The sequence below is a fragment of the Pleurodeles waltl genome, chromosome 1_1 (assembly GCF_031143425.1).
Source record: "Pleurodeles waltl isolate 20211129_DDA chromosome 1_1, aPleWal1.hap1.20221129, whole genome shotgun sequence".
NCBI lineage: Eukaryota > Metazoa > Chordata > Amphibia > Caudata > Salamandridae > Pleurodeles > Pleurodeles waltl.
In genome coordinates, this window is record NC_090436.1 from 505,838,958 (window position 1) to 505,857,855 (window position 18,898).

General features: G+C 43.3%; 1 protein-coding gene across 1 annotated transcript in view; it reads left to right on the top strand.

Annotated features, from left to right (window-relative positions):
- The window catches only part of ADGRV1 (adhesion G protein-coupled receptor V1), a 2,003,619-nt gene that overhangs the window by 529,267 nt on the left and 1,455,454 nt on the right, over positions 1 to 18,898 (top strand). The window contains exon 28 of the mRNA XM_069225272.1: positions 11,846 to 12,455. Within this exon, the coding sequence (XP_069081373.1) occupies positions 11,846 to 12,455 (610 nt within the window). The remainder of the gene's footprint in view (positions 1 to 11,845; positions 12,456 to 18,898) is intronic.

The following is an 18,898-nucleotide window of genomic DNA, read 5'->3' on the forward strand; positions in this document are numbered from 1 at the left end:
AAAATATGAGCTAAAAATAGACTCTATTGCCTCTTTATCCCCTTCTTTTTTCCCTATTACTGGGTCGCCTATTCTGGTGATATTGTTCCTAACCATTCAAGACTCAATATGCCATGCCAGCAATCTGCCACTAACCTCTGCCTCCTCAAATAGTCATAGGTCTATGGATTCTCCAATAAAAAAGTCTGCAATTCCTTCGTGGCTGCCTCTAGCTAGTTACATCCGCTTGTGTTGTACCTGCTGCAACCTGATTTCAGATCTTAAGACCATCCTTGAGAGGCATAATAATTTCTCATTCTCTCTTTTTCTCCTGGCATTTTCATATACTATAATCCCACTCCCAATGTTAAGGTATACACCTTCCAATTTTTTTCTGGTAATGTGAAGCCTCTGTTCTCCCAAAAAAAAGTTGAGTTCTGTTCCTCGTCTCTTTCAGAATTTTCTCCTTTGAGAATAGGGCTTTATTAAAGGACAGTCTATTCATAGGGTGGTTATGGATGGCATCAGGACTTCCAGGATAGCTACTGTATGATCTGAGAAACAGTTAGGAATGTACGAAGCCTCTACGCTTGACAGAAATTCAGAGGTAGGGAAAAAAATCTATACCTGATGCCACCTGAAATCAGGCATAAAAAATTTATACTTTAGTAAACCAGGATTCGATCTGCCCCAGGGGTCAAAAAGGTCTGTCTTACTCTTTAACTTAGTTGTTGTTTGCACCCCTATTGGTTTCCTCTGTTTAAAGTTAGGGTTGCTCTGATCCAGCTCCAAGATTTGGACACAGTTAAAATCCTCTCCTATTACATTATGTTTTTGAAAATTGGGCAAGTTGAAGAATCAAATAATATATAGGCTTCGGCTCATCAACAACGAGCCGTATATATAGAGAAATGTAACTGGCACATTCTCAATTAGAACCTTTTAAATTGCCCATCTACCTTTCCCCTCCTTCAGTGATTTGATAATCTTCCCACTAAACCTCCTGTTTACTAAAACTATAACCCCTCTGTGCGCTGCCAAAGTAGTTGAGTTCAACAGGAGCTGGAATGGCCTCGCATGTGGCTCGCCCCTTCTTTCTTCTTGCTAATATGTGTCTCCTGTAAATATATAAAACACGGTTTCTGTTTTTCCAGGCAATTAGAAATGGACTTACTTTTCCTCCCATTATTGTGCTTGTTCGCATTCATAAACAAATTTCTAAGTGTATGCCCTTTGTTATACCTGTCAGCCTTAGGATGGTCTTTCCCCAGAGTTTCTGCCTGCTTGCCTTATTTGTGTTTATTATTTATGTTGGCCATAGGACTCTGAGCACTTTAAACCTGATGAACAGTGCTAAAGTGCATGCGCTTCTCCCCTAAACATGGTAACATTGGTGTATACACTATTGGCATATTTATTTTACTTCTAAGTCCCTTGTAAAGTGGTATACAGTATACCCAGGGAGTGTAAATTAAAGTGGGCCTGCAGAACTGATTGTGTCACCCACACAGGTAGCCTTTCAGACCTGTCTCAGGCTTGCCATCGCATTGCCTGTGTGTGCAGTTTACTGCCATTTCAACTTGGGATTTAAAACTACTTGCCAAGCCTTAAACTCCCCTTTCGTTACACACTACCCCTAAGGTAGGCCCTAGGTAGCTCTAAGGATGGGGTGCTGTGTAATAAAAGGTAGGCTGTGTACTTTTAACTTTTCTCATGTTCTAGCATTGAAAAAACTCCCAAAGTCGTTTTTCACTATTGTAAAGCCTAGTCCTCTCATAGGATAGCATTAGGAATTCCTTAATACACTTTAAAGCTGTTATTCCTGATTAGAAAGGAGTAGCTATGTCATGTTTCATATCTTCAGAATCGTAGTGATAAATCCTCTTTATTGGTAAAGTTGGATTTAACAATTACTTTTTTTGAAATACCACCTTTAGAAAGTGGACATTTCTCTGCCCGTACAGCTCCCTTACAGCTCTGTGTGCCTGCAGCCTACCTCCAAAACATGTCTGGGGTGGGTGACAGCTTCACTTTGTGCATTCCCTCCAGACAGCCACAAACACAGGAAGGGTAGGTGTGCCTGAGGACCCATCTGCATTCATCTGCATTCTGATGGCTCTTCCTGGGCAAGAAGGGCGGGAGGGGGATGACACTTATACCTTAATAGGCAGTATCTGTCCCCACACAAAGGGCTGATTACCCCCTACTGATAGTCTGGAGCCAGGGCTGAGGAAGATAAAATACATGTGCACTTCAAAGACCCTTGTTTGAAGTCACCAACAATTTAAGGGCACTTTTGGGTAGAAGTATTGGCTCTCTGACCCCAGTAAAACAGACACTTCTGGACCTCCAACTGGACTCTGTCAGAAGAACTGCTGAGCTGCATCAAGGACTGCCACTCTGCTGGACTGCAGACCTGGAAGGACTACTTTCTGACCTTGTTGATGGATAGCTGGATTCTACCTTGTATCCGAGATTATCTCGAAGGGCTTGTTGGCTTGCCCGCCATTGCCAGAGACTCAGGAATTTCAAATTTGTTACCCCTACTCATGTGCCAGGTTCACTGGAAGCGGACCCAGATACTTTCATGATGGAAATTGCATCTCCTGTCTGTGTGTAGCAGAACCGGCCTATTGACCCGGTTGTGGGAGTAGAATCAGTGCATCGCTCTCGGAAACGCTTTCCCTCAAGAGCCGAAGACCCCTTGTCAGCATGGAGAAACCCAACGCGTCAAACTTCGGAACTAACACTTCATGGCTCCATGTCTTGACTTCAGAACCGACACATTGTCATCACCGAATGGGACAGATCACCGCATTGCCAACCCTGTGAGGACCCAATCAACAGATCTCACCATGCATCTTTCTGTTGTGATCAGGAAAGGTACTTTGTTCACCAGGGCATACGTGGGTCCTGTAGCCAGCCTGTGCTCCATTGAGGTTGGCCCGAACTTTGAGTTTGCCCCGGTCCAGCACGACCTAAAGTAACCCCTAAAGCGCTATTTGCTTCTAAGCACTACGACTCATTTAATCTTCTAAAATTCATAACTAGAATTCTACTTATTGGATTTTTGTGGTTTCGGTCTTGATTTATTTATAAAATGAGTGTCTATTTTTCAAAACCTGTGAAGTCTTTTTTCTGTCTTTTCGTTATGTTACAGTGTGAATATGTGTGTTGCTCGTATACTTTACACATTGTTTCTTTCGATAAGCCTGAATTCTCTGTGCCAAGCTATCAGAGGGTGACCACAGGCTATTTTTTAGTGTGTATCTGGCTTACCCTGACTAGAGTGGTGGTTCCTGCTTGCACAGGGTGCATACTCTGACAATCAGAAACCCCGTTTCTAACACCCAGCCATAAATTTCTGCTACTAGACGGATATTACCATATTGCACAGATGATCTCTATCTCCAAAATCCTAGTTCTTCCCACGGCCCAACCTCTATTTCTGAAAAACAATTTTCAAATTCCGAGAAGTATCTTTTACAACCCAGGCTGCAGCTCCATTACCAAGCTGTTCTTTGCCCCACGTTCCCCCTCTCCTTCTATCACCCTATCACCCCAACCCAAGCAATTCACCCTCTGTCCTTTTAGGCATCCAGGCAACTTCTTCACCTTCCACATGGATGTCCTACCCACTCTTCACTTTACAAGTACAATAACTGCACTTAGTGCCCTAGTTCCACCTTTGCACACCCACAACTAATATACTTAAAAAAAGAACACCTCCCTCATTATATAGTGAAAATAGAATAGAAATACTGTAAACTATATTATAGTAACCTATTATCTTTGAAATTCATGAAAATATTTTTAACACCTTTAGCCTTGCTAGTTGCAGTAGGATAGCTTGACCTCCCTCTCGTCTCAGAACAGTGGAATCAGCAATCTTAATTCCTTCCAATGCCTTGATGTCTCAAAACTCATATCTGGAAAGACCTGGAAACTGATACCCTCTGATGACTTGAAACTCTGTTGTTTTATCACTTGCAAATCAAATCAAATCAAATCATTAACATTTATAAAGCGCGCTACTCACCCGTGCGGGTCTCAAGGTGCTAGGGGGAAGGGGTTACTGCTGCTCGAAGAGCCAGGTCTTGAGCAGTCTCCGGAATGCAGAGTGGTCCTGGGTGGTCCTGAGGATGGTGGGGAGGGTGTTCCAAGTCTTGACCGCCAGGTAGGAGAAGGATCTCCCACCCGCAGTGGAGCGGCGGATGCGAGGGGCGGCGGCGAGAGCGAGGCTGGTGGAGCGGAGAAGACGGGTGGGAGCGTAGAAGCTGAGGCGACGGTTGAGGTATTCTGGTCCCTTGTTGTGGAGGGCTTTGTGTGCGTGGGTGAGGAGACGGAAGGTGATCCTTTTGCTGACGGGAAGCCAGTGCAGGTGTCTCAGGTGTGCAGAGATGTGGCTGTTGCGGGGTATGTTGAGGATGAGGCGGGCAGAGGCGTTTTGAATTCGTTGCAGACGTTTCTGGAGTTTAGCGGTGGTTCCTGCGTATAAGGTGTTACCGTAGTCCAGGCGGCTCGTGACGAGGGCGTGGGTCACGGTCTTTCTGGTGTCGGCGGGGATCCAACGGAAGATCTTTCGGGGGAGCATGGGGAGGGTGAGGAAGCAGGAGGATGATACGGCGTTGACTTGTTTGGTCATGGTGAGAAGTGGGTCCAAGATAAAGCCGAGGTTGCGTGCGTGGTCTGAGGGGGTCGGTGCGGTGCCAGGGGCCGTGGGCCACCAGGAGTCGTCCCAGGCGGTCGGGGTGTTACCGAGGATGAGGACTTCCGTTTTGTCTGAGTTCAGTTTCAGACAAGAGGAAATTCTCTCGAACTTTAAGGTCGCCAAGATTAACTTACTGCATGTGTGGCCATGTAGCGTTAGCATCATGATTGGGACACAGCCTGCCCTCATAATCGTGAGATCCTCCTTAAACCCCCTGAGAACATGAGTTTAAATTAAGCTTTCTATAACTTCTACTGTTGAGGATGCCAATTCATTTCTCTCAAGAATACCAACAAAACGCAAATTTGATCTCCTTGAGTGGTCCTCCTGTTCCTCTAATTTGAGTCTTATTAACTTAGGGCCATACTTACAGACCTTTTTTGCTCTCAGAAACAGATGATCAGGCCATTTCTGATCCCAAAAATGCTTTTACATATGTACAAAACAAAAGCTGCAATTTAGTAACTTATTACTGAATCACAATTTGTGTTTGCAATTCGATATTTGGAAGGGAGTGCTTACAAATACAGAATCTGAATGGGATGTATGACTGTTTTGCAATCGAATTAAGGTTGCAAAACCTTCATATTTTATTTAGTTCATTGAAGGGGGTGGTAACCCATTTGCAAATGGAAAGTGGTCCCCAAGGGACCCCTTTCCCTTTGAGAATGAAAAACAAATATTTTCTAGAAGTAGGCAGTGATCCCACGGACAACTGCCTACTCCTAAGAAATGAAACATCAAAGTTTTATTTTTATTTTTTATACACAACCCATTTTCCTTCGAGGAAAATGGGCTGCATTAAAAAAACCTGACAGCTTTATTAAAAAGCAATCACAGACATGGTGGTATGCTGACCCCAGCAGGCCTCGATCCCTTTAATGACTATCATTCCTAATGGGTTGCAAATTGCCACCTACCTCATCAATGTACATGAGATTGGCTGGTTTGTGACCCATTAGGAATTGCTAATGAAAACTTTAAGATTTCTTACAGTGCAAATTCCAATTTCATAATTGTGATTCATTAAGAATGGCAATTAGGAAATCACAATTCCTAAATTTTGTACATGTGGCCCTTAATCTCCTTAGCTTGGGAAGCATATGCTGACTTAAGCTATCCCTGAGGGTCTTCCAAAACAGAGACCCACGTTTTCACTTCCTCCAGTTGACCTAAGTATGAATCAATTTTCTTTTCAATGTCCTCCATTTTTCCCCTAAAGGACTGAGCCAGGAAGTTTTGTTTTTATTTTAGCTCCTTTATCTCCCCCTATATAGTTGTCACCAATAACTCTATATTAGAACTGGGCTCCCATTTGAGCAAGAGTCTTGGCAGAGTTAAGCAGTCTTTTACAACATTGGTTCCTCCTGGAGTTATGGCAGGGACTTGAGATGCCTGACACTGTGGGTGCAGTATAGATACTTGAGGTGAGCTAAGTACTGATTGAAGCACTGCAATAACTAAGTTACTGGCATTGCCAAGTCCTTGGCTGAGCTGACTATCAATGCTCCCCCACATCGCCACTCATCTCCAGCTCTAACAACTGTGAGATGAGACAGGTACCTTAATTTCCAGCCAGGCCTGCACTACTGTTCCAGCCAATCCCTTACCCCCAATGGCCCTGCTGACCCCCGTGTCTTATTTCCATTATTGTTATCACGGCCTGTCTGACTGCTTCTTGCCACTTTGGTGCTAAGACTGAATACAATCTGGCACCACCCCTTCTATTCCTTTCTCCAAAGTTGGTGGTGTAGCAAATGATTGAGTGTGTACCTGGTCATCCTCGGTTCCCTTTGCTAAATGTTCCTGCATGCCTGCACTCTCCTGGGCACGCTGCTCTTCCAGTCTTTCCAGGTCTCCTATGGCTAGTGCCGAGGCTGGAGGCAGGGCTACCTCGGATTCACTAGAGGACATTTCCAGCTGGTGCACTTTAGTCTTATCTAACGTTGGCATGCCCTCACTTTCATCCTCTCATCCGCTAACACCCCCAATCTTTCAAGGTAAGTTGCTGTAGTATTTCCATCAAAGGCTTTCTGCCTAGGAATGACCTCCCAGTTCTGCTTTCTAGTGGATGTTCTGGAACCTTTCTTGGGGGTAGAAAATCATATGTATTCTTCAACATTGGCCACCTTTAAGTATTCTTTAGTATTGAACCATTTGCCCTTAGATCAGCTCCAAAGATATACAATTGGCCTTGTCACGTCATCATTTCAATGTTCACCCTTACAGGCCAACCAGCCAGCCAAGCTCAGTTCATATCTTATCTTTTCGGCCTTCTGATTCCCCCCTCCAACCTGAAAATGTCTCAGAATGCATCCAATTCTTCTCTACATACAAAAGTGGTGGAGGTCTAAAACAAGACCTTTGAGCCTAATGATAGAAAACAAAACAAGACCAGTGTCTTTCTTATTGCTTGCATACCATCCAATCTTTATCTTCCCATAAAAGAATATTGAATCCACTTCCATTTTTAGACCCATACTGAACATTATGAACAGTAATCTTAACAAAATATTAAAATATTTAATATTAAAATAATTAAAATATTCAACGTGTTTCTGATCCCTCATTTCAATGACAATCATCAATTCATATCTTCTTTGATTTCTACGTAAATACGATTTAACAGAGCATAACATAATGGACACTGAAACACTCAGGTTAGATGTAATAAGCAGTAAATGATCTGCAAAGACTCATATTATTATTTCCAGTTCATTCAAGTTAATTGCCATAAAATCAAGGTTTGTCCATTGTACACTGGCCAGGTGATAAATCAAAAGCTAAATCAAAGAGGATCAGAAACAAGCAGGGACCCAGAACCCCGGGAAAGCAATCCTGTACAGCCCCACATCATTCAGTCAATCAATCAATCAATTACTTGAAACAACTCTTAAGAAGAAGCGCAAATGTATTGTCTAAACCCATAAATTTCAACACACAATCAAGCAATCCTATCAAACAATAGTCAAAGCCTTTCTATCCGTAACTCAATATTCAGTATAGTTGCTTTCTTAGCCACCTCAATCAGCCCAGTAGTCCCCAAAGCATTTTCCACCCTCCTTGCTCAGACCTTAGCCAAACGCATAACATCACAATAAACAGCAAGATTTGATGATAGCTGTCACACACTAATGGCTAGTTGTATTACATAAAGATTGTAGTGATGGCTGTTTTTTTACCTTGTCATTAAAATATGTAAATATTATCCTTTTTATTATGTAAGACTTTTTTCAGCAATGGCAGATGTTAACCTACTGCACTTATACATTCTACTGGTAGACTATGATGGCCTGGCATTTTATCATTGATTAATTATTAGTTGCTCCACTGACTTCATCCCACATGGTTTCCTTTCCTAATAGCATCTCAGCACATTCTGAATTATTTCAGATATTGGGATAGTCTTCAGTTTCTATCAGATTCGCCTGCTTCTTTGTGTGCACTTATGAAACCCACCAATTGCCTCTAATATGTTAATAATTAGTGCCTGTTACAGCTACTCATCATTAGTTCCAGTGATGTTACTGTTAGATTGTGCTTTTCAAATCTGTGGAGTAGCATTATGCCGCTGTTATCCAAGCATCAGTTCACCTTTGTTTCATTCTGAATAACACATTGTCTGCTTTACCAATGAAGATCTTGTTATTTGCATTTACAGAAGTTGGTATTCTAAGTGCTACCAGTTTCTTAAAGGGGTTGTTATCCATTTCCAAATCTTTAAATATGAATTCCAGTTATGCTAGTTCCATTAGCTGCTGTATCCTAGATGACTATAGTGTTATTGTTTCGCTTCTAAAAATGACCTTTTGTGGTAGCCATAAGTGCTGATGGCAGAAAATTCTTCATTTCAAGAATTAATTTACTTAACATCTTTCTCCTCAATCCTGCCAAAAAATATAATTTGTAAGCGTAGTGTTAATTATTGATGAAGATCACACTTGCCTTTCATAATCAAGCCCAAAAACGATTCTCATCAGGACTGACACAATTAACGTGTATTGTGTACCCTTACCTGTGAAGTTGATTTTGACAATCTATTTACCAGAAAACAGTCAACTCTAGGAAAACACTTAAGGACTCCTGAAAAATTGTCAGATATCACCTAGAGCAATGGTTGACTTAAACTCCTTAATCCATTTCTATTTCTCTGACCACATATTTTCTGTCCAGAGTCAGATTCTGGACTAGGTATACGCCTCCCCCAGTAACAAATGAAGTTGGATATTACCATTGTAAGGTTGCAGAAAAGGTTTCATTTGGTAGATAAACATTTCCTACAAACAAGTCCATGTTAAAGCACTTAAAATATATCAACATAAGTTATATCCTGTCTACATGAAGAAGAGGCATGTCTATCATCCCCTTTAAGTAAAGCATTATCTTCTTAGCAAAGTAATAAAGTATTTTATCTTTTTAAATAAGTGATTATGCAATTTACAACAAATTGAGCACAGGGTGCTTTGCACGTAATTAGAACTGATCCCTAAATCAGACTGTAGAATTAACTTAAAAATCAATAAATACATAACTGAAATTCTTGGGTAGACATTAACACATGTACATTTCTCTTTTAATGTCCCTCCAGAAACTGTGTGGTTTGATGCCTTAAGTGAAGAAGTCCTTAACTCTGCCACTATATGAAGCAGGCAGTATGAAATTAGTATGAAAGAAATAGGTGTCTGTCTGCAGCTTTTACATTCACAGAGGATAAGTCAGCAGAAGATTATTGCCTCAACATGGCATTGACCATCCTAAATAGAAAGGGACTGAATAGCACAAGCTATAATACAGCATAAGGTCCTGAACGCCTGATGCGTAGCTTACTGCATTTGATACAAGCACTGTACCTTGGCATTGATTTTAGTCAAATTAACTCAAATTAACTCAAGAATAAGCAAGTCTTCCGGGGCTTTTCACCAAATAGGGCTGATGGTGGCAGTGGGACCCTGAGTGAAAAATGACCCACTCCACATCCGATAGAGAAGAGTTTCTCCACCCACCACCAGTTCATTAAGCTCTGCAGACAAAAGCAGGATTCTATTTTTTATCTTAGGTGGTAAAAATAACATCTCACTATTGCCCCATCTGAAGATTAAATGTTGCGTCAGCATCAAAGAGGAAACTCAGGTTTTTCATCTTAGGGCATACTAAAGCATTTTGGAAAGTTGTGGCCTCTTTTGACAAAGATCAAGAAACAAATGTTAAATTTCTTAATTTGTAACCTGTTAGCTGCCATCCATTCTTAGTTACTTCAAAGCAAATGAAACAGTAGAATATTTAGAGACAATAATATATGTGTCATCCATGAAGAAATGGACTTCTACCTTTTTGCCAAATGTTTTACAATAACATGTATTAAAGAGTGTGGTGGCAGCAGAAACCTATGTGGGAATGCACACTTACCAACTACCTCCTTTGAGACTAAAATGCCAAGAGTGACCAGTTGGAAAGGTAGCAGAAGGAAAGACTTAAACCCCAGTATGCATTTAAGTTTAGAATTGCTGGCAATGGGTAATCTCTGACAAAAAAATAGAATGGTCTACCATGTCAAATTCAGAGAAGTTAATTACTTTTCCTCTTGGCGGTATGCCATTCAAGAGGATCCTAAACACTGTTTCTGTGCCAAGTGTAGAACTAATGAGACAATAATGCACGTCTAGGAATTCCTGTAATTATCTCGACACAACCTTCTCAGGTAATTTTGCCATGATTAGTAACCTAGTAATGAATTGGAAATTTGGCAAGATAACTGAGGATCTGTCTGTCCTTTCTTTAGAGAAGCTGAATCCTTGCTCTTGGCTAATGTCAAGCTGACAGATGGTGGGTGCGGAGATGATACAAAACTCTATCAGTATGGGTAGAATCAACAGAGGAGTCCATGGCTATAGAGCATATAGTATGTGTTCCATTGATTATAATGAGTGTGCCTGCTGTGTGAAGGTATGATCATAGCACCCTGATCAATCATTTGGGTGAGTGTTACTTTCTGGGGATGTTACTTCTAAATGGGATGGTTATTTTAGAACTGTGACCATTCTCTTGGATATTATGTTCGTTTTTTTTATTGTGTCAAGATTGTCTCAAAGTGTTGGCTTAAATTGTTTTTAAATTCCATGAATGCCCTGCTTAAACCTACTCAGGTATTCACTGTTGTCACCGCCAGGCAAATCCTGGTGGTAAGGGACAGTAAAACAAAGAATAATGCCCCCCTCGCATTGGGAGATCACTTCCATGACGAGGGGTGCATTTTCTTTTTTCTTTCCCAAAAATAAAATCCAGTTTGGGGATTTTCATTTTGAAAATAAAAAAGAAAACTGTCTGGTGTAGGGCTCGGTCATGCAGCGAGATCCATTCACCAAACAGAATTGACAAGAACCACAGTGATGGCGTTTCCTGCCAATAAGTTATCAATGACCACCAGCTTGGTGGTCATTTATTAATTCGGTGGGTGTCTCTCCACCAGGGGAAAGAGCAATCTACTCCTTCCCCCTGGTTGAAAAATGGGCTTTCTGCCAAAATATAGCTCAGGCCTTAATTCCGGGATCACTAATAATTTTCTACAGTAAGATTTTCTGAAGGAATGCGCGCTTGAAGAGGTAAACTATGGTAATTCAATTTATACTAATACGTTGGATTTTAATGATTCTTATCGTTCTCAGAATTTACCTGATAGCATAACACGTTCCCGAAAAACAGTTTCTTAAAAGCACACATGTGGCAGCACTGTGTGCTGAATTTGACGTATTTGAAACATGAAAAGTATGGGAGGATTGGAATAAATGTAGGCAGCCGCAAGGCTTTTGAGACCACTGCCAGCCGTTAGTGACTTACCTGGTGTTTTCCAGCTTCTGCTTCTCCAATTTGTTCTACAGTCTTTCCACCTAATCTTAATATAAATATTACAGGAGCAACTTTGGAACTGTGTCATATGCCAATTCAAACAAAATTAAATGCACAAAATGTAAAGTAGAATGGTAATTATGAAAAATTACTTTTAAAGTCACATAAATGTCCTTAAAGAACAAAATCAGTACCAGTACTCGATTGAAGCAGCCATATGTATCTGTGGCCGTAGCTGGTGAGGCCTATGTGCACTGGTCGGTGATATGAACTATGCGTTCCTTAGCTTAAACATTCTTATTTTTTCTACAGGTTGTACGTGAGCAGGGTGCACTGTCTCTTGTGACCTTGTACTGGAATATCAACTCTGACCCAACAGGGGACTTGGTGTCTAACCATGGCAATATCACCTTCGGTGTAGGACAGAGAAAGGCCAACATCACTCTGCAGATCTCGCCTGATGATATCCCAGAGTTGGATAAAACCTTTTCTGTTTCAATCACGAATGTTTCCACTGGCCGACTGGGGGCTCTTACCAGTGCTGCTTTAACTGTACTTGCCAATGACGATCCTTATGGACTTTTCATCTTTTCTGCAAAGAACAGACCCATCCAAGTTCAGGAAGAAACAATAAACATTACCTTAACTATTGTACGATTGAGAGGCCTAATGGGCATTGTGAGAGTTACATACAGAACAATGAGGGACAGTGACCGTTCACCTTACTTTCCAGCTAATGCAGCCAGAGCTACACAAGGGAAAGACTATGTGCCGATTTCAGGATCTGTAATCTTTACGGCCAATTTGAGCAATGCCACCATTGATGTGCCTATATTGGATGACGCTGAGCCAGAGAAGGCAGAATATGTCTTTGTGGAATTGACAAGTGTTTCTTTGATAGAAGGAGCTCAAAATCGAACAAGTAAGTGAAACGTTATTCATTCTACTACTCATACTACCACTACTTCTGTTACAACCACTAATAATAATAACTTTTTATAGAACACTTGCTAACACAAAGTTATCATTTTGCTACCTCTGTAAGTACCGTACATAGCCATTTCCCAACTCAGCACTATTTGGTCTGTTGACCTGGGAAATAGGGAACGTAAATGGAATCTCTAAATTTGAACCTGTAACCTTCAGATTAATCACACACCTCTGAAGTTGATTCTGTAAGCCTTCCTCTGCACACACATCTGTACTGTACCCTTGAAGGGTCTTATCAGAGTCCTTGGATACTTTCCCTCTCATCTTCTTTAAAACCCAAATGAGAATATCTGAGGTCCAAGTGTGCATGAATAAGCACATTTTCTGAACGCAATCTGTCAAAATTTCTCTCGTAAATGAAATAGATACTATTTTTTTTAAATAACTCTGTTTATTGGTATTTGGTTACATAAACACAATTCACAACACATATTTATCCATTCGTGCATTCAAGTTATCGAGCATCCTCAATTGAGCCACATAAGATATTGTTTACTGTGCTATTACAGCACTGTCTACCTTCTACTGCCCAAGTGTCCCAGCCTCAGGCCCCATATTTTCTTGTGTTTATCGGGACACCCCTCAGTTTATACAAACAGTACTCTGTGATGGTGCAATAGTCCGTGCCCCTTGACCATTCCTCCATAGAGGGAGCATTCTCTGACCTCCAGTGGTGTACAATGTCCCTTTTGGCTACCAAATAGCCTGTGGCAACCAGAAGGCTGCTGCTCCCCCCCCCCCCACCCCCCCCCCACCACACTCATCCAGCAGCTCCAGTACCATCAGTTTAGGTTCTGGAGTAATCCTCATCCCAGTAACCTGAGTTAAGATGGAACCTATACTATGCAAGTCATTTTATATTATTCGACATTCCCAGATCATGTGAAAGAATGTGCTCATCTCTGTTTTGTATCGCAAGCAGTGAGGATCAAGACTCTGGTTCATCTTATGCAATTGTGCAGGGCTTGTAGTACCCTATGTTTAGATATTTTTGTTGTATAAATTTCAGTCGCATAGGGATTGCTATTAATCTCTGTGCCATTTTTGCCTGTGGTGAGTTCTCATCTTCTAGTATACCTACGTCCTGTTCCCATCGTTCCCTTAATGCCTTCATGTGATCAATTGTGTTATTTATCAGTGTACGATAGATGTGCATGATCTCTTTTTGTGTTATTTTTGATTGGGTGGCCTGTGCTTCCAGCAGGTTGTATTGTGGGGTTACCTGTGCCCGGTTCAGTGATGCACCCAGCACATGTTGAAGTTGTAAATTGCAGCAACATTGTGTGTTGTGCTTTTCGGAAGTGTTGAATACGTGCTGGAATGAGCATATTGTCTTCCCCTCTCATACATCTCCCAGCCTAGAGATGCCAGTGGTGTCCCACGCTCAGAATCCTTCTAAGTTTTTTGTGTGGGATGGCCACATTCCATTCCACAGCGCGGTTTCTGCTGTTGGCACCCCATGACATTTAATCCATTGCAGTGCCTGGTACCAACAAGTCAGGGACGCATGGGCTGCTGGGGGGAGGTTGGTGTTCGCCCCCGGACCGCAGAGTAAGCATAAGATGTTGTGCTGCTCCAGCACACAGTTATTGTCCTGTCATTATGGTCCATAAGGAGCCAGTAATTTATAATGACTCTCTGATTGGCCCAGCAGTTGAGCGTTATGTCCGCAATTCCCAGGCCACCTTCCTTGGGTTATGGACACATTTACAAAAGGAGATGCATGCTTGTGATCTGGCCCAGAGGAGGCTCACTAGTGCCAATTGCAGGCCTTGAAAGAATTGTGGGGTAATAACATTGGGGTAATTCTATAGCATATAAAGCAGCCTTGGCAGGAAAATCATTTTAAAAAGTGCCTCCCTTACTGCTATGTTTAGAGGGAGACCTTCCCATGTGTCCATGCCCAGTCTGATCCTAGCAAGAAGTGGGACTACATTTAGATTCCATGCCAGTTGCCTTTCCAGGGCTGTGTGCATGCCCATGTTCTTGAAGTGTGGGTCTGTCAACTGTAATTGGGTGGTAGCTGTATATCATCATGATTCCCTGTCGGGGGTACATAGGTGGATTTAGACCAGTTGACTGAGAGTGCAGAGGCACCTGCAATAATTGAAGCATGTACATCAGTCTAGGAAGGGAAGTTTCGGGATTACCAATGTAGACTAGGATGTCGTCCACATATAGCGATACCTTGTCTTCAAGACAGTTTGGCCAATTAAAGCCAATGAGTTGTGCATTGCATCTGATCCATTCTGCCAGAGGCTCAATGGTAAGGGAGAAGAGAAGGGGTAATAAAAGCATCCTTGCCTGGTCCCCTGAGCAATCAGGAAGCTCAGAGAGACTTATTTGTTAACTCTGACTTGTGCCCATGGCCTGGACTAAAACATATCGATGAAAGTGCGGTCTGAAGTTCATTTGTTTCAGTAAGCAAAACGCAAACTTCCAACTGATTGAATCAAACACCTTCTACAAAACTGTTGATATCAGGACTCTATGTTCTGTGGCCTCTCTAGTTAGTGCCAATACAGTGTTCCGTTTTCTCAGACAGGTTTGTGTACTGCGCCGTACCATAAATAAGCTCTGGTCCAGGTGGACCAGGACTGTGATCACCCCTACAAGTCACACCCCCAGCTCATTTTCTAGGATCTTGGTTTCAGTGTTGAGTAAGGAAATGGGCCTTTAAGCATCACTTTGGTCTTGAGATTTCTAGGGCTTAAGGGTGACAGAAATCATGGCCCTCTGTAGGTAATATGGCACCTCTTACTATTCCAGAGCGTCCATATACATGTGAAGCAGTGGTGTGTTGCAGCTTGAGGTAAATCTTCTTTAAAATTCCAGGGGTTAACCCTTGGGGCCAGGTGTTTTCACTGTGGGGAGTAATTGGATAGCTGGCAATATTTTAGCTGCTGCAAGTTGTTCTTCGAGTCTTTGTCTGCTTCAGTGAGGCATCTCAGGATCAAGTCATCCCCGACTGGGTGCATACGCTCTTTTGCCTGAGTGGGTTGCTTTGCACATAGCTATTTATAGTAGGATACAAATTCTTGTGCTGTTAATTTGTGATCTGTGATAATGTGGCATATGGGTAGTATGATGCTAGGGACCAGGCATAGGGCTTGTTCCCTATTGGCCACCCAGTGCAGCAGTTTCCCTGCTTTGTCTCTGACTTCATATATTTTACACTGAGCTGCTGCATGAGCCCTTGGGACGTTATCTATCAGCTTGTGGTGGTGCATCAGCTTTATCTTTTCCACTGCATGCCTAGCTTGATCATCTGGCGTGTCCTCTAGCTTCCTCTCAGCTTCCACTGTGCCATTTTCTAGCTCTGCTATTATGCTGTGTCTTTTGTACTTAGCAGGATATTGCCCGTGCTCTCAAGACTGCTTTCAGTGCCTCCCAGAGAGTGACTAAGCTCTTAACTGAGTCTTTATTAATGCCTTGGTAATCCTCAATGTGATGTTGGATAGGGCTCAGGGTAGTATGCTTGTGGAGGCTAGCATGAGGGTGTTGGTTGAGGGCATAAAGAATTAATCCATTCTTGAGGAGGATCTTTGGGAATAGGAGTAGAATATGTATTCGGCTTCTTGGGGCTATAGCAGACGCCAGGTGTCAGTGAGCCCCAGGGAATTGGCCCATGTGTTTAATAGTGTGGATTTATGGGTGTGGGCGGAGACAGTATCAAACTCTGGGGGCCATTACTGCATTGAAATCACCCTCAATAATTGGGTGCCCAGACATGGATTGTAAAAGGATGTTCGTCGATGTGCTGAGGGTGCTGTCTATTAGTGTTGGTGGGGCATAGACAGAGGTGATGTACTTGCCTGTATATCACGGTCAATCTGTAGAGGATGTAATATAATGCGTTTGTGACATGTAGAGGGAAGTGCTTCTGGAGTAGGATGGCAGTCCCTCTAGATGTTGTGGTGTAGCTAGTATAGTACACTCTAGTCTATCCACCTCTAGGCAGGACAGTTGTTGTCCAGTAGATGCGTTTTTTGAAGTAGTACCACTGGTGAGTTGTGCATTTTGAGGTCTATGCCACTTCCGTCTACATGTCACAAATGCATTATATGAGAGGCGCAACACTCTCTTAACTTAATCTTGTTATTTAGGTCATTGTGATTCCCTGAAAGAACTTGGGAAGTGTTGTACATTGTGACCATTTTAATTTTTAGTTCTCTGTCCTGATGTCTCAGGAGGGGAACCCGCTGGGGCTCCAGAAGTCAGCAAACAGACTCATGTTGCTCTCTTCATCCGGCTTGTGGAGTCGCTTGCAATGGTGGCGCCATCTCTCCTTGTAGAGCACTGTCGACGACCTCACAGGCCTCCCAGTTTGATTTGTCACTCGGTTTGGGGAGGTAACTGTTTCACTTGGTGCTCTCCACTGGTGGATGTCCACATTTCAGTGATCAGATGTCTAGCCAGCCTCATCCAGCTTGTGGTGAGTGAGTGAGCCTTTCCATCATGCATGATTTTCGTCCTGGCTGAAAATAGTAGCATGTATGTCAGCTGCATGTCTCTCAATTTTCGATTAACATCAGAGAAGGTTTTGGACTTGCAATGTATAGTCTGGACATATGGTACCTGTTGTTGATTCCAGCGGGAAAGGGGTCTAGATTTTGGCTTTCCTCAGAATCGTATCTCGATTGGCATAATCCAGAAATCTGTGAATCATGGGGCAATGGGGCCTCTAATTTGGCAGTGTCGCCTTTTCTGTGACAAAGCATTTTGAAAGTGTGTCTGTAGGCATCTATGTCTTGAGCGAGGTTGCGAGGAACACTTCTGGATGATTGCCCTCCGATACAGAGAGCATAGATTATTTCTTTGTGAGCATCCCTCTGCTTCTTCACCCTGTGTTCGAGGTAGCTTACTTTATCTTTCAGGTGGGAGACATCTGTGGATATAGTTTGGACCTTGTTCTCAATCACAGAGACACGCTATTCAGCATCTGTAACCCTGTCTGCAACTTTATGTAAGTCTTGGTGGAGGAGTCCTAGTCCAACTCCCCGAATTTGTGCTTTTATGTTGGAGCGTATCTCACAGATAGCTTGTAGGATTTTCTCAGAGGTGACTTGTGGGGCGGATTCTGAACAATGGTGGCTGCCCATCTGCCCCATGATCTGCCTCTGTTGCGTGGACTCTCCCTAGAAGGTGCGTGCCCACCATGGTCATAATTTGCCATTGCACCGGATTGTCTGTGTTGGAATTATGAGACCTCTCAGTCTCCATTGCCTCGTACAGTCAGTTTATGACTCATGGGGCTATTCCTGGTCCCCTATTGTGCTGTCTCTTGTGGGTGTGCTATGGGGCGTCAGTGAGTGCACTTTTGGGAGGGCATGGCTGTGTGAGTGGGACGTGGTCAGGGTGGAGTGCGGCATGGAATACCTTTGCTCTATACTTGAGGTGCAGTAGTCAAGGCCCGTATAAATCGCCAGCCGATACTGTGATCCCTAAGACCCCGATGGGCATTATGAGGCAACAGCAGTTGGAAGGAGGGAAAAAGCAACTGGTGGGTCCACCCTTCAGTCAAGCTGCATCACTGGTTATAAAAATAGGTGGGCCCCACCCATCGTCCCAGGAAAGTCTCTGGGCCTTTCTCACCTGCTTCACGGCCTCCAGGTGGGTCTCTTAGGTGCTGGGCGCATCTGCTGCCTGCACCCCTGCTCCTCCCTCCCTTGCACCAAAGAGTGCTGGGCATTCAGGGCACCACAGCCCTGTTTGTCAGGTCCCCAGGGCATGGATGTCTGCCCTCCCTCAGGCTTGGGTGTCTGGGACGTCTCCAGGTTGGGCCGCAGGTAGTCCTTACAGTTATGGGGTGATCATCAGGGCCCCTACACCTGCAAAGCGGCCCCTGGCAGGTCTATTGGATGCAAGGCGCATCCGCGGTCAATGCAGCATTAGGGGTGGAGGCCTTCTGGGTGGAAGCATGCTGCAGATCAGCTATGCCACTGTCCTTGGCCTTACTTCGCTGAATGCCTAAGGTGAGGTTGTCAGCTTCCTCCTGAGTGCAGGTCTTCTGCAATGGTTCATGGGACCCCCAGGGAGGTGTGTGAGATTGGATTGCCACCTCCTACTGGACAGACTCAGATGGGTTGGCCACACAGCTTCGGATCGGCACTTGCCAGGCACAGCGAGCCTAAGTTGCGGCCAACATCATGAGCAGTTAGCCACACCCCAATATTAACATTCTTGCAAGCAGCACTGGTTGAGGTGGGCCCTGACTCCCATGCATTATCCAGCAGTAACAAATGACTAAGCTGGCAGATTCTGAATACAAGAATCCTGCAGACCACCAACTCCAGCAAGTGTCTATGGAGAATGAAGACAAGGCTTATCATTGATGATGGTCAGAGACAGATGTCAAATCCCAATAGGAAGGCC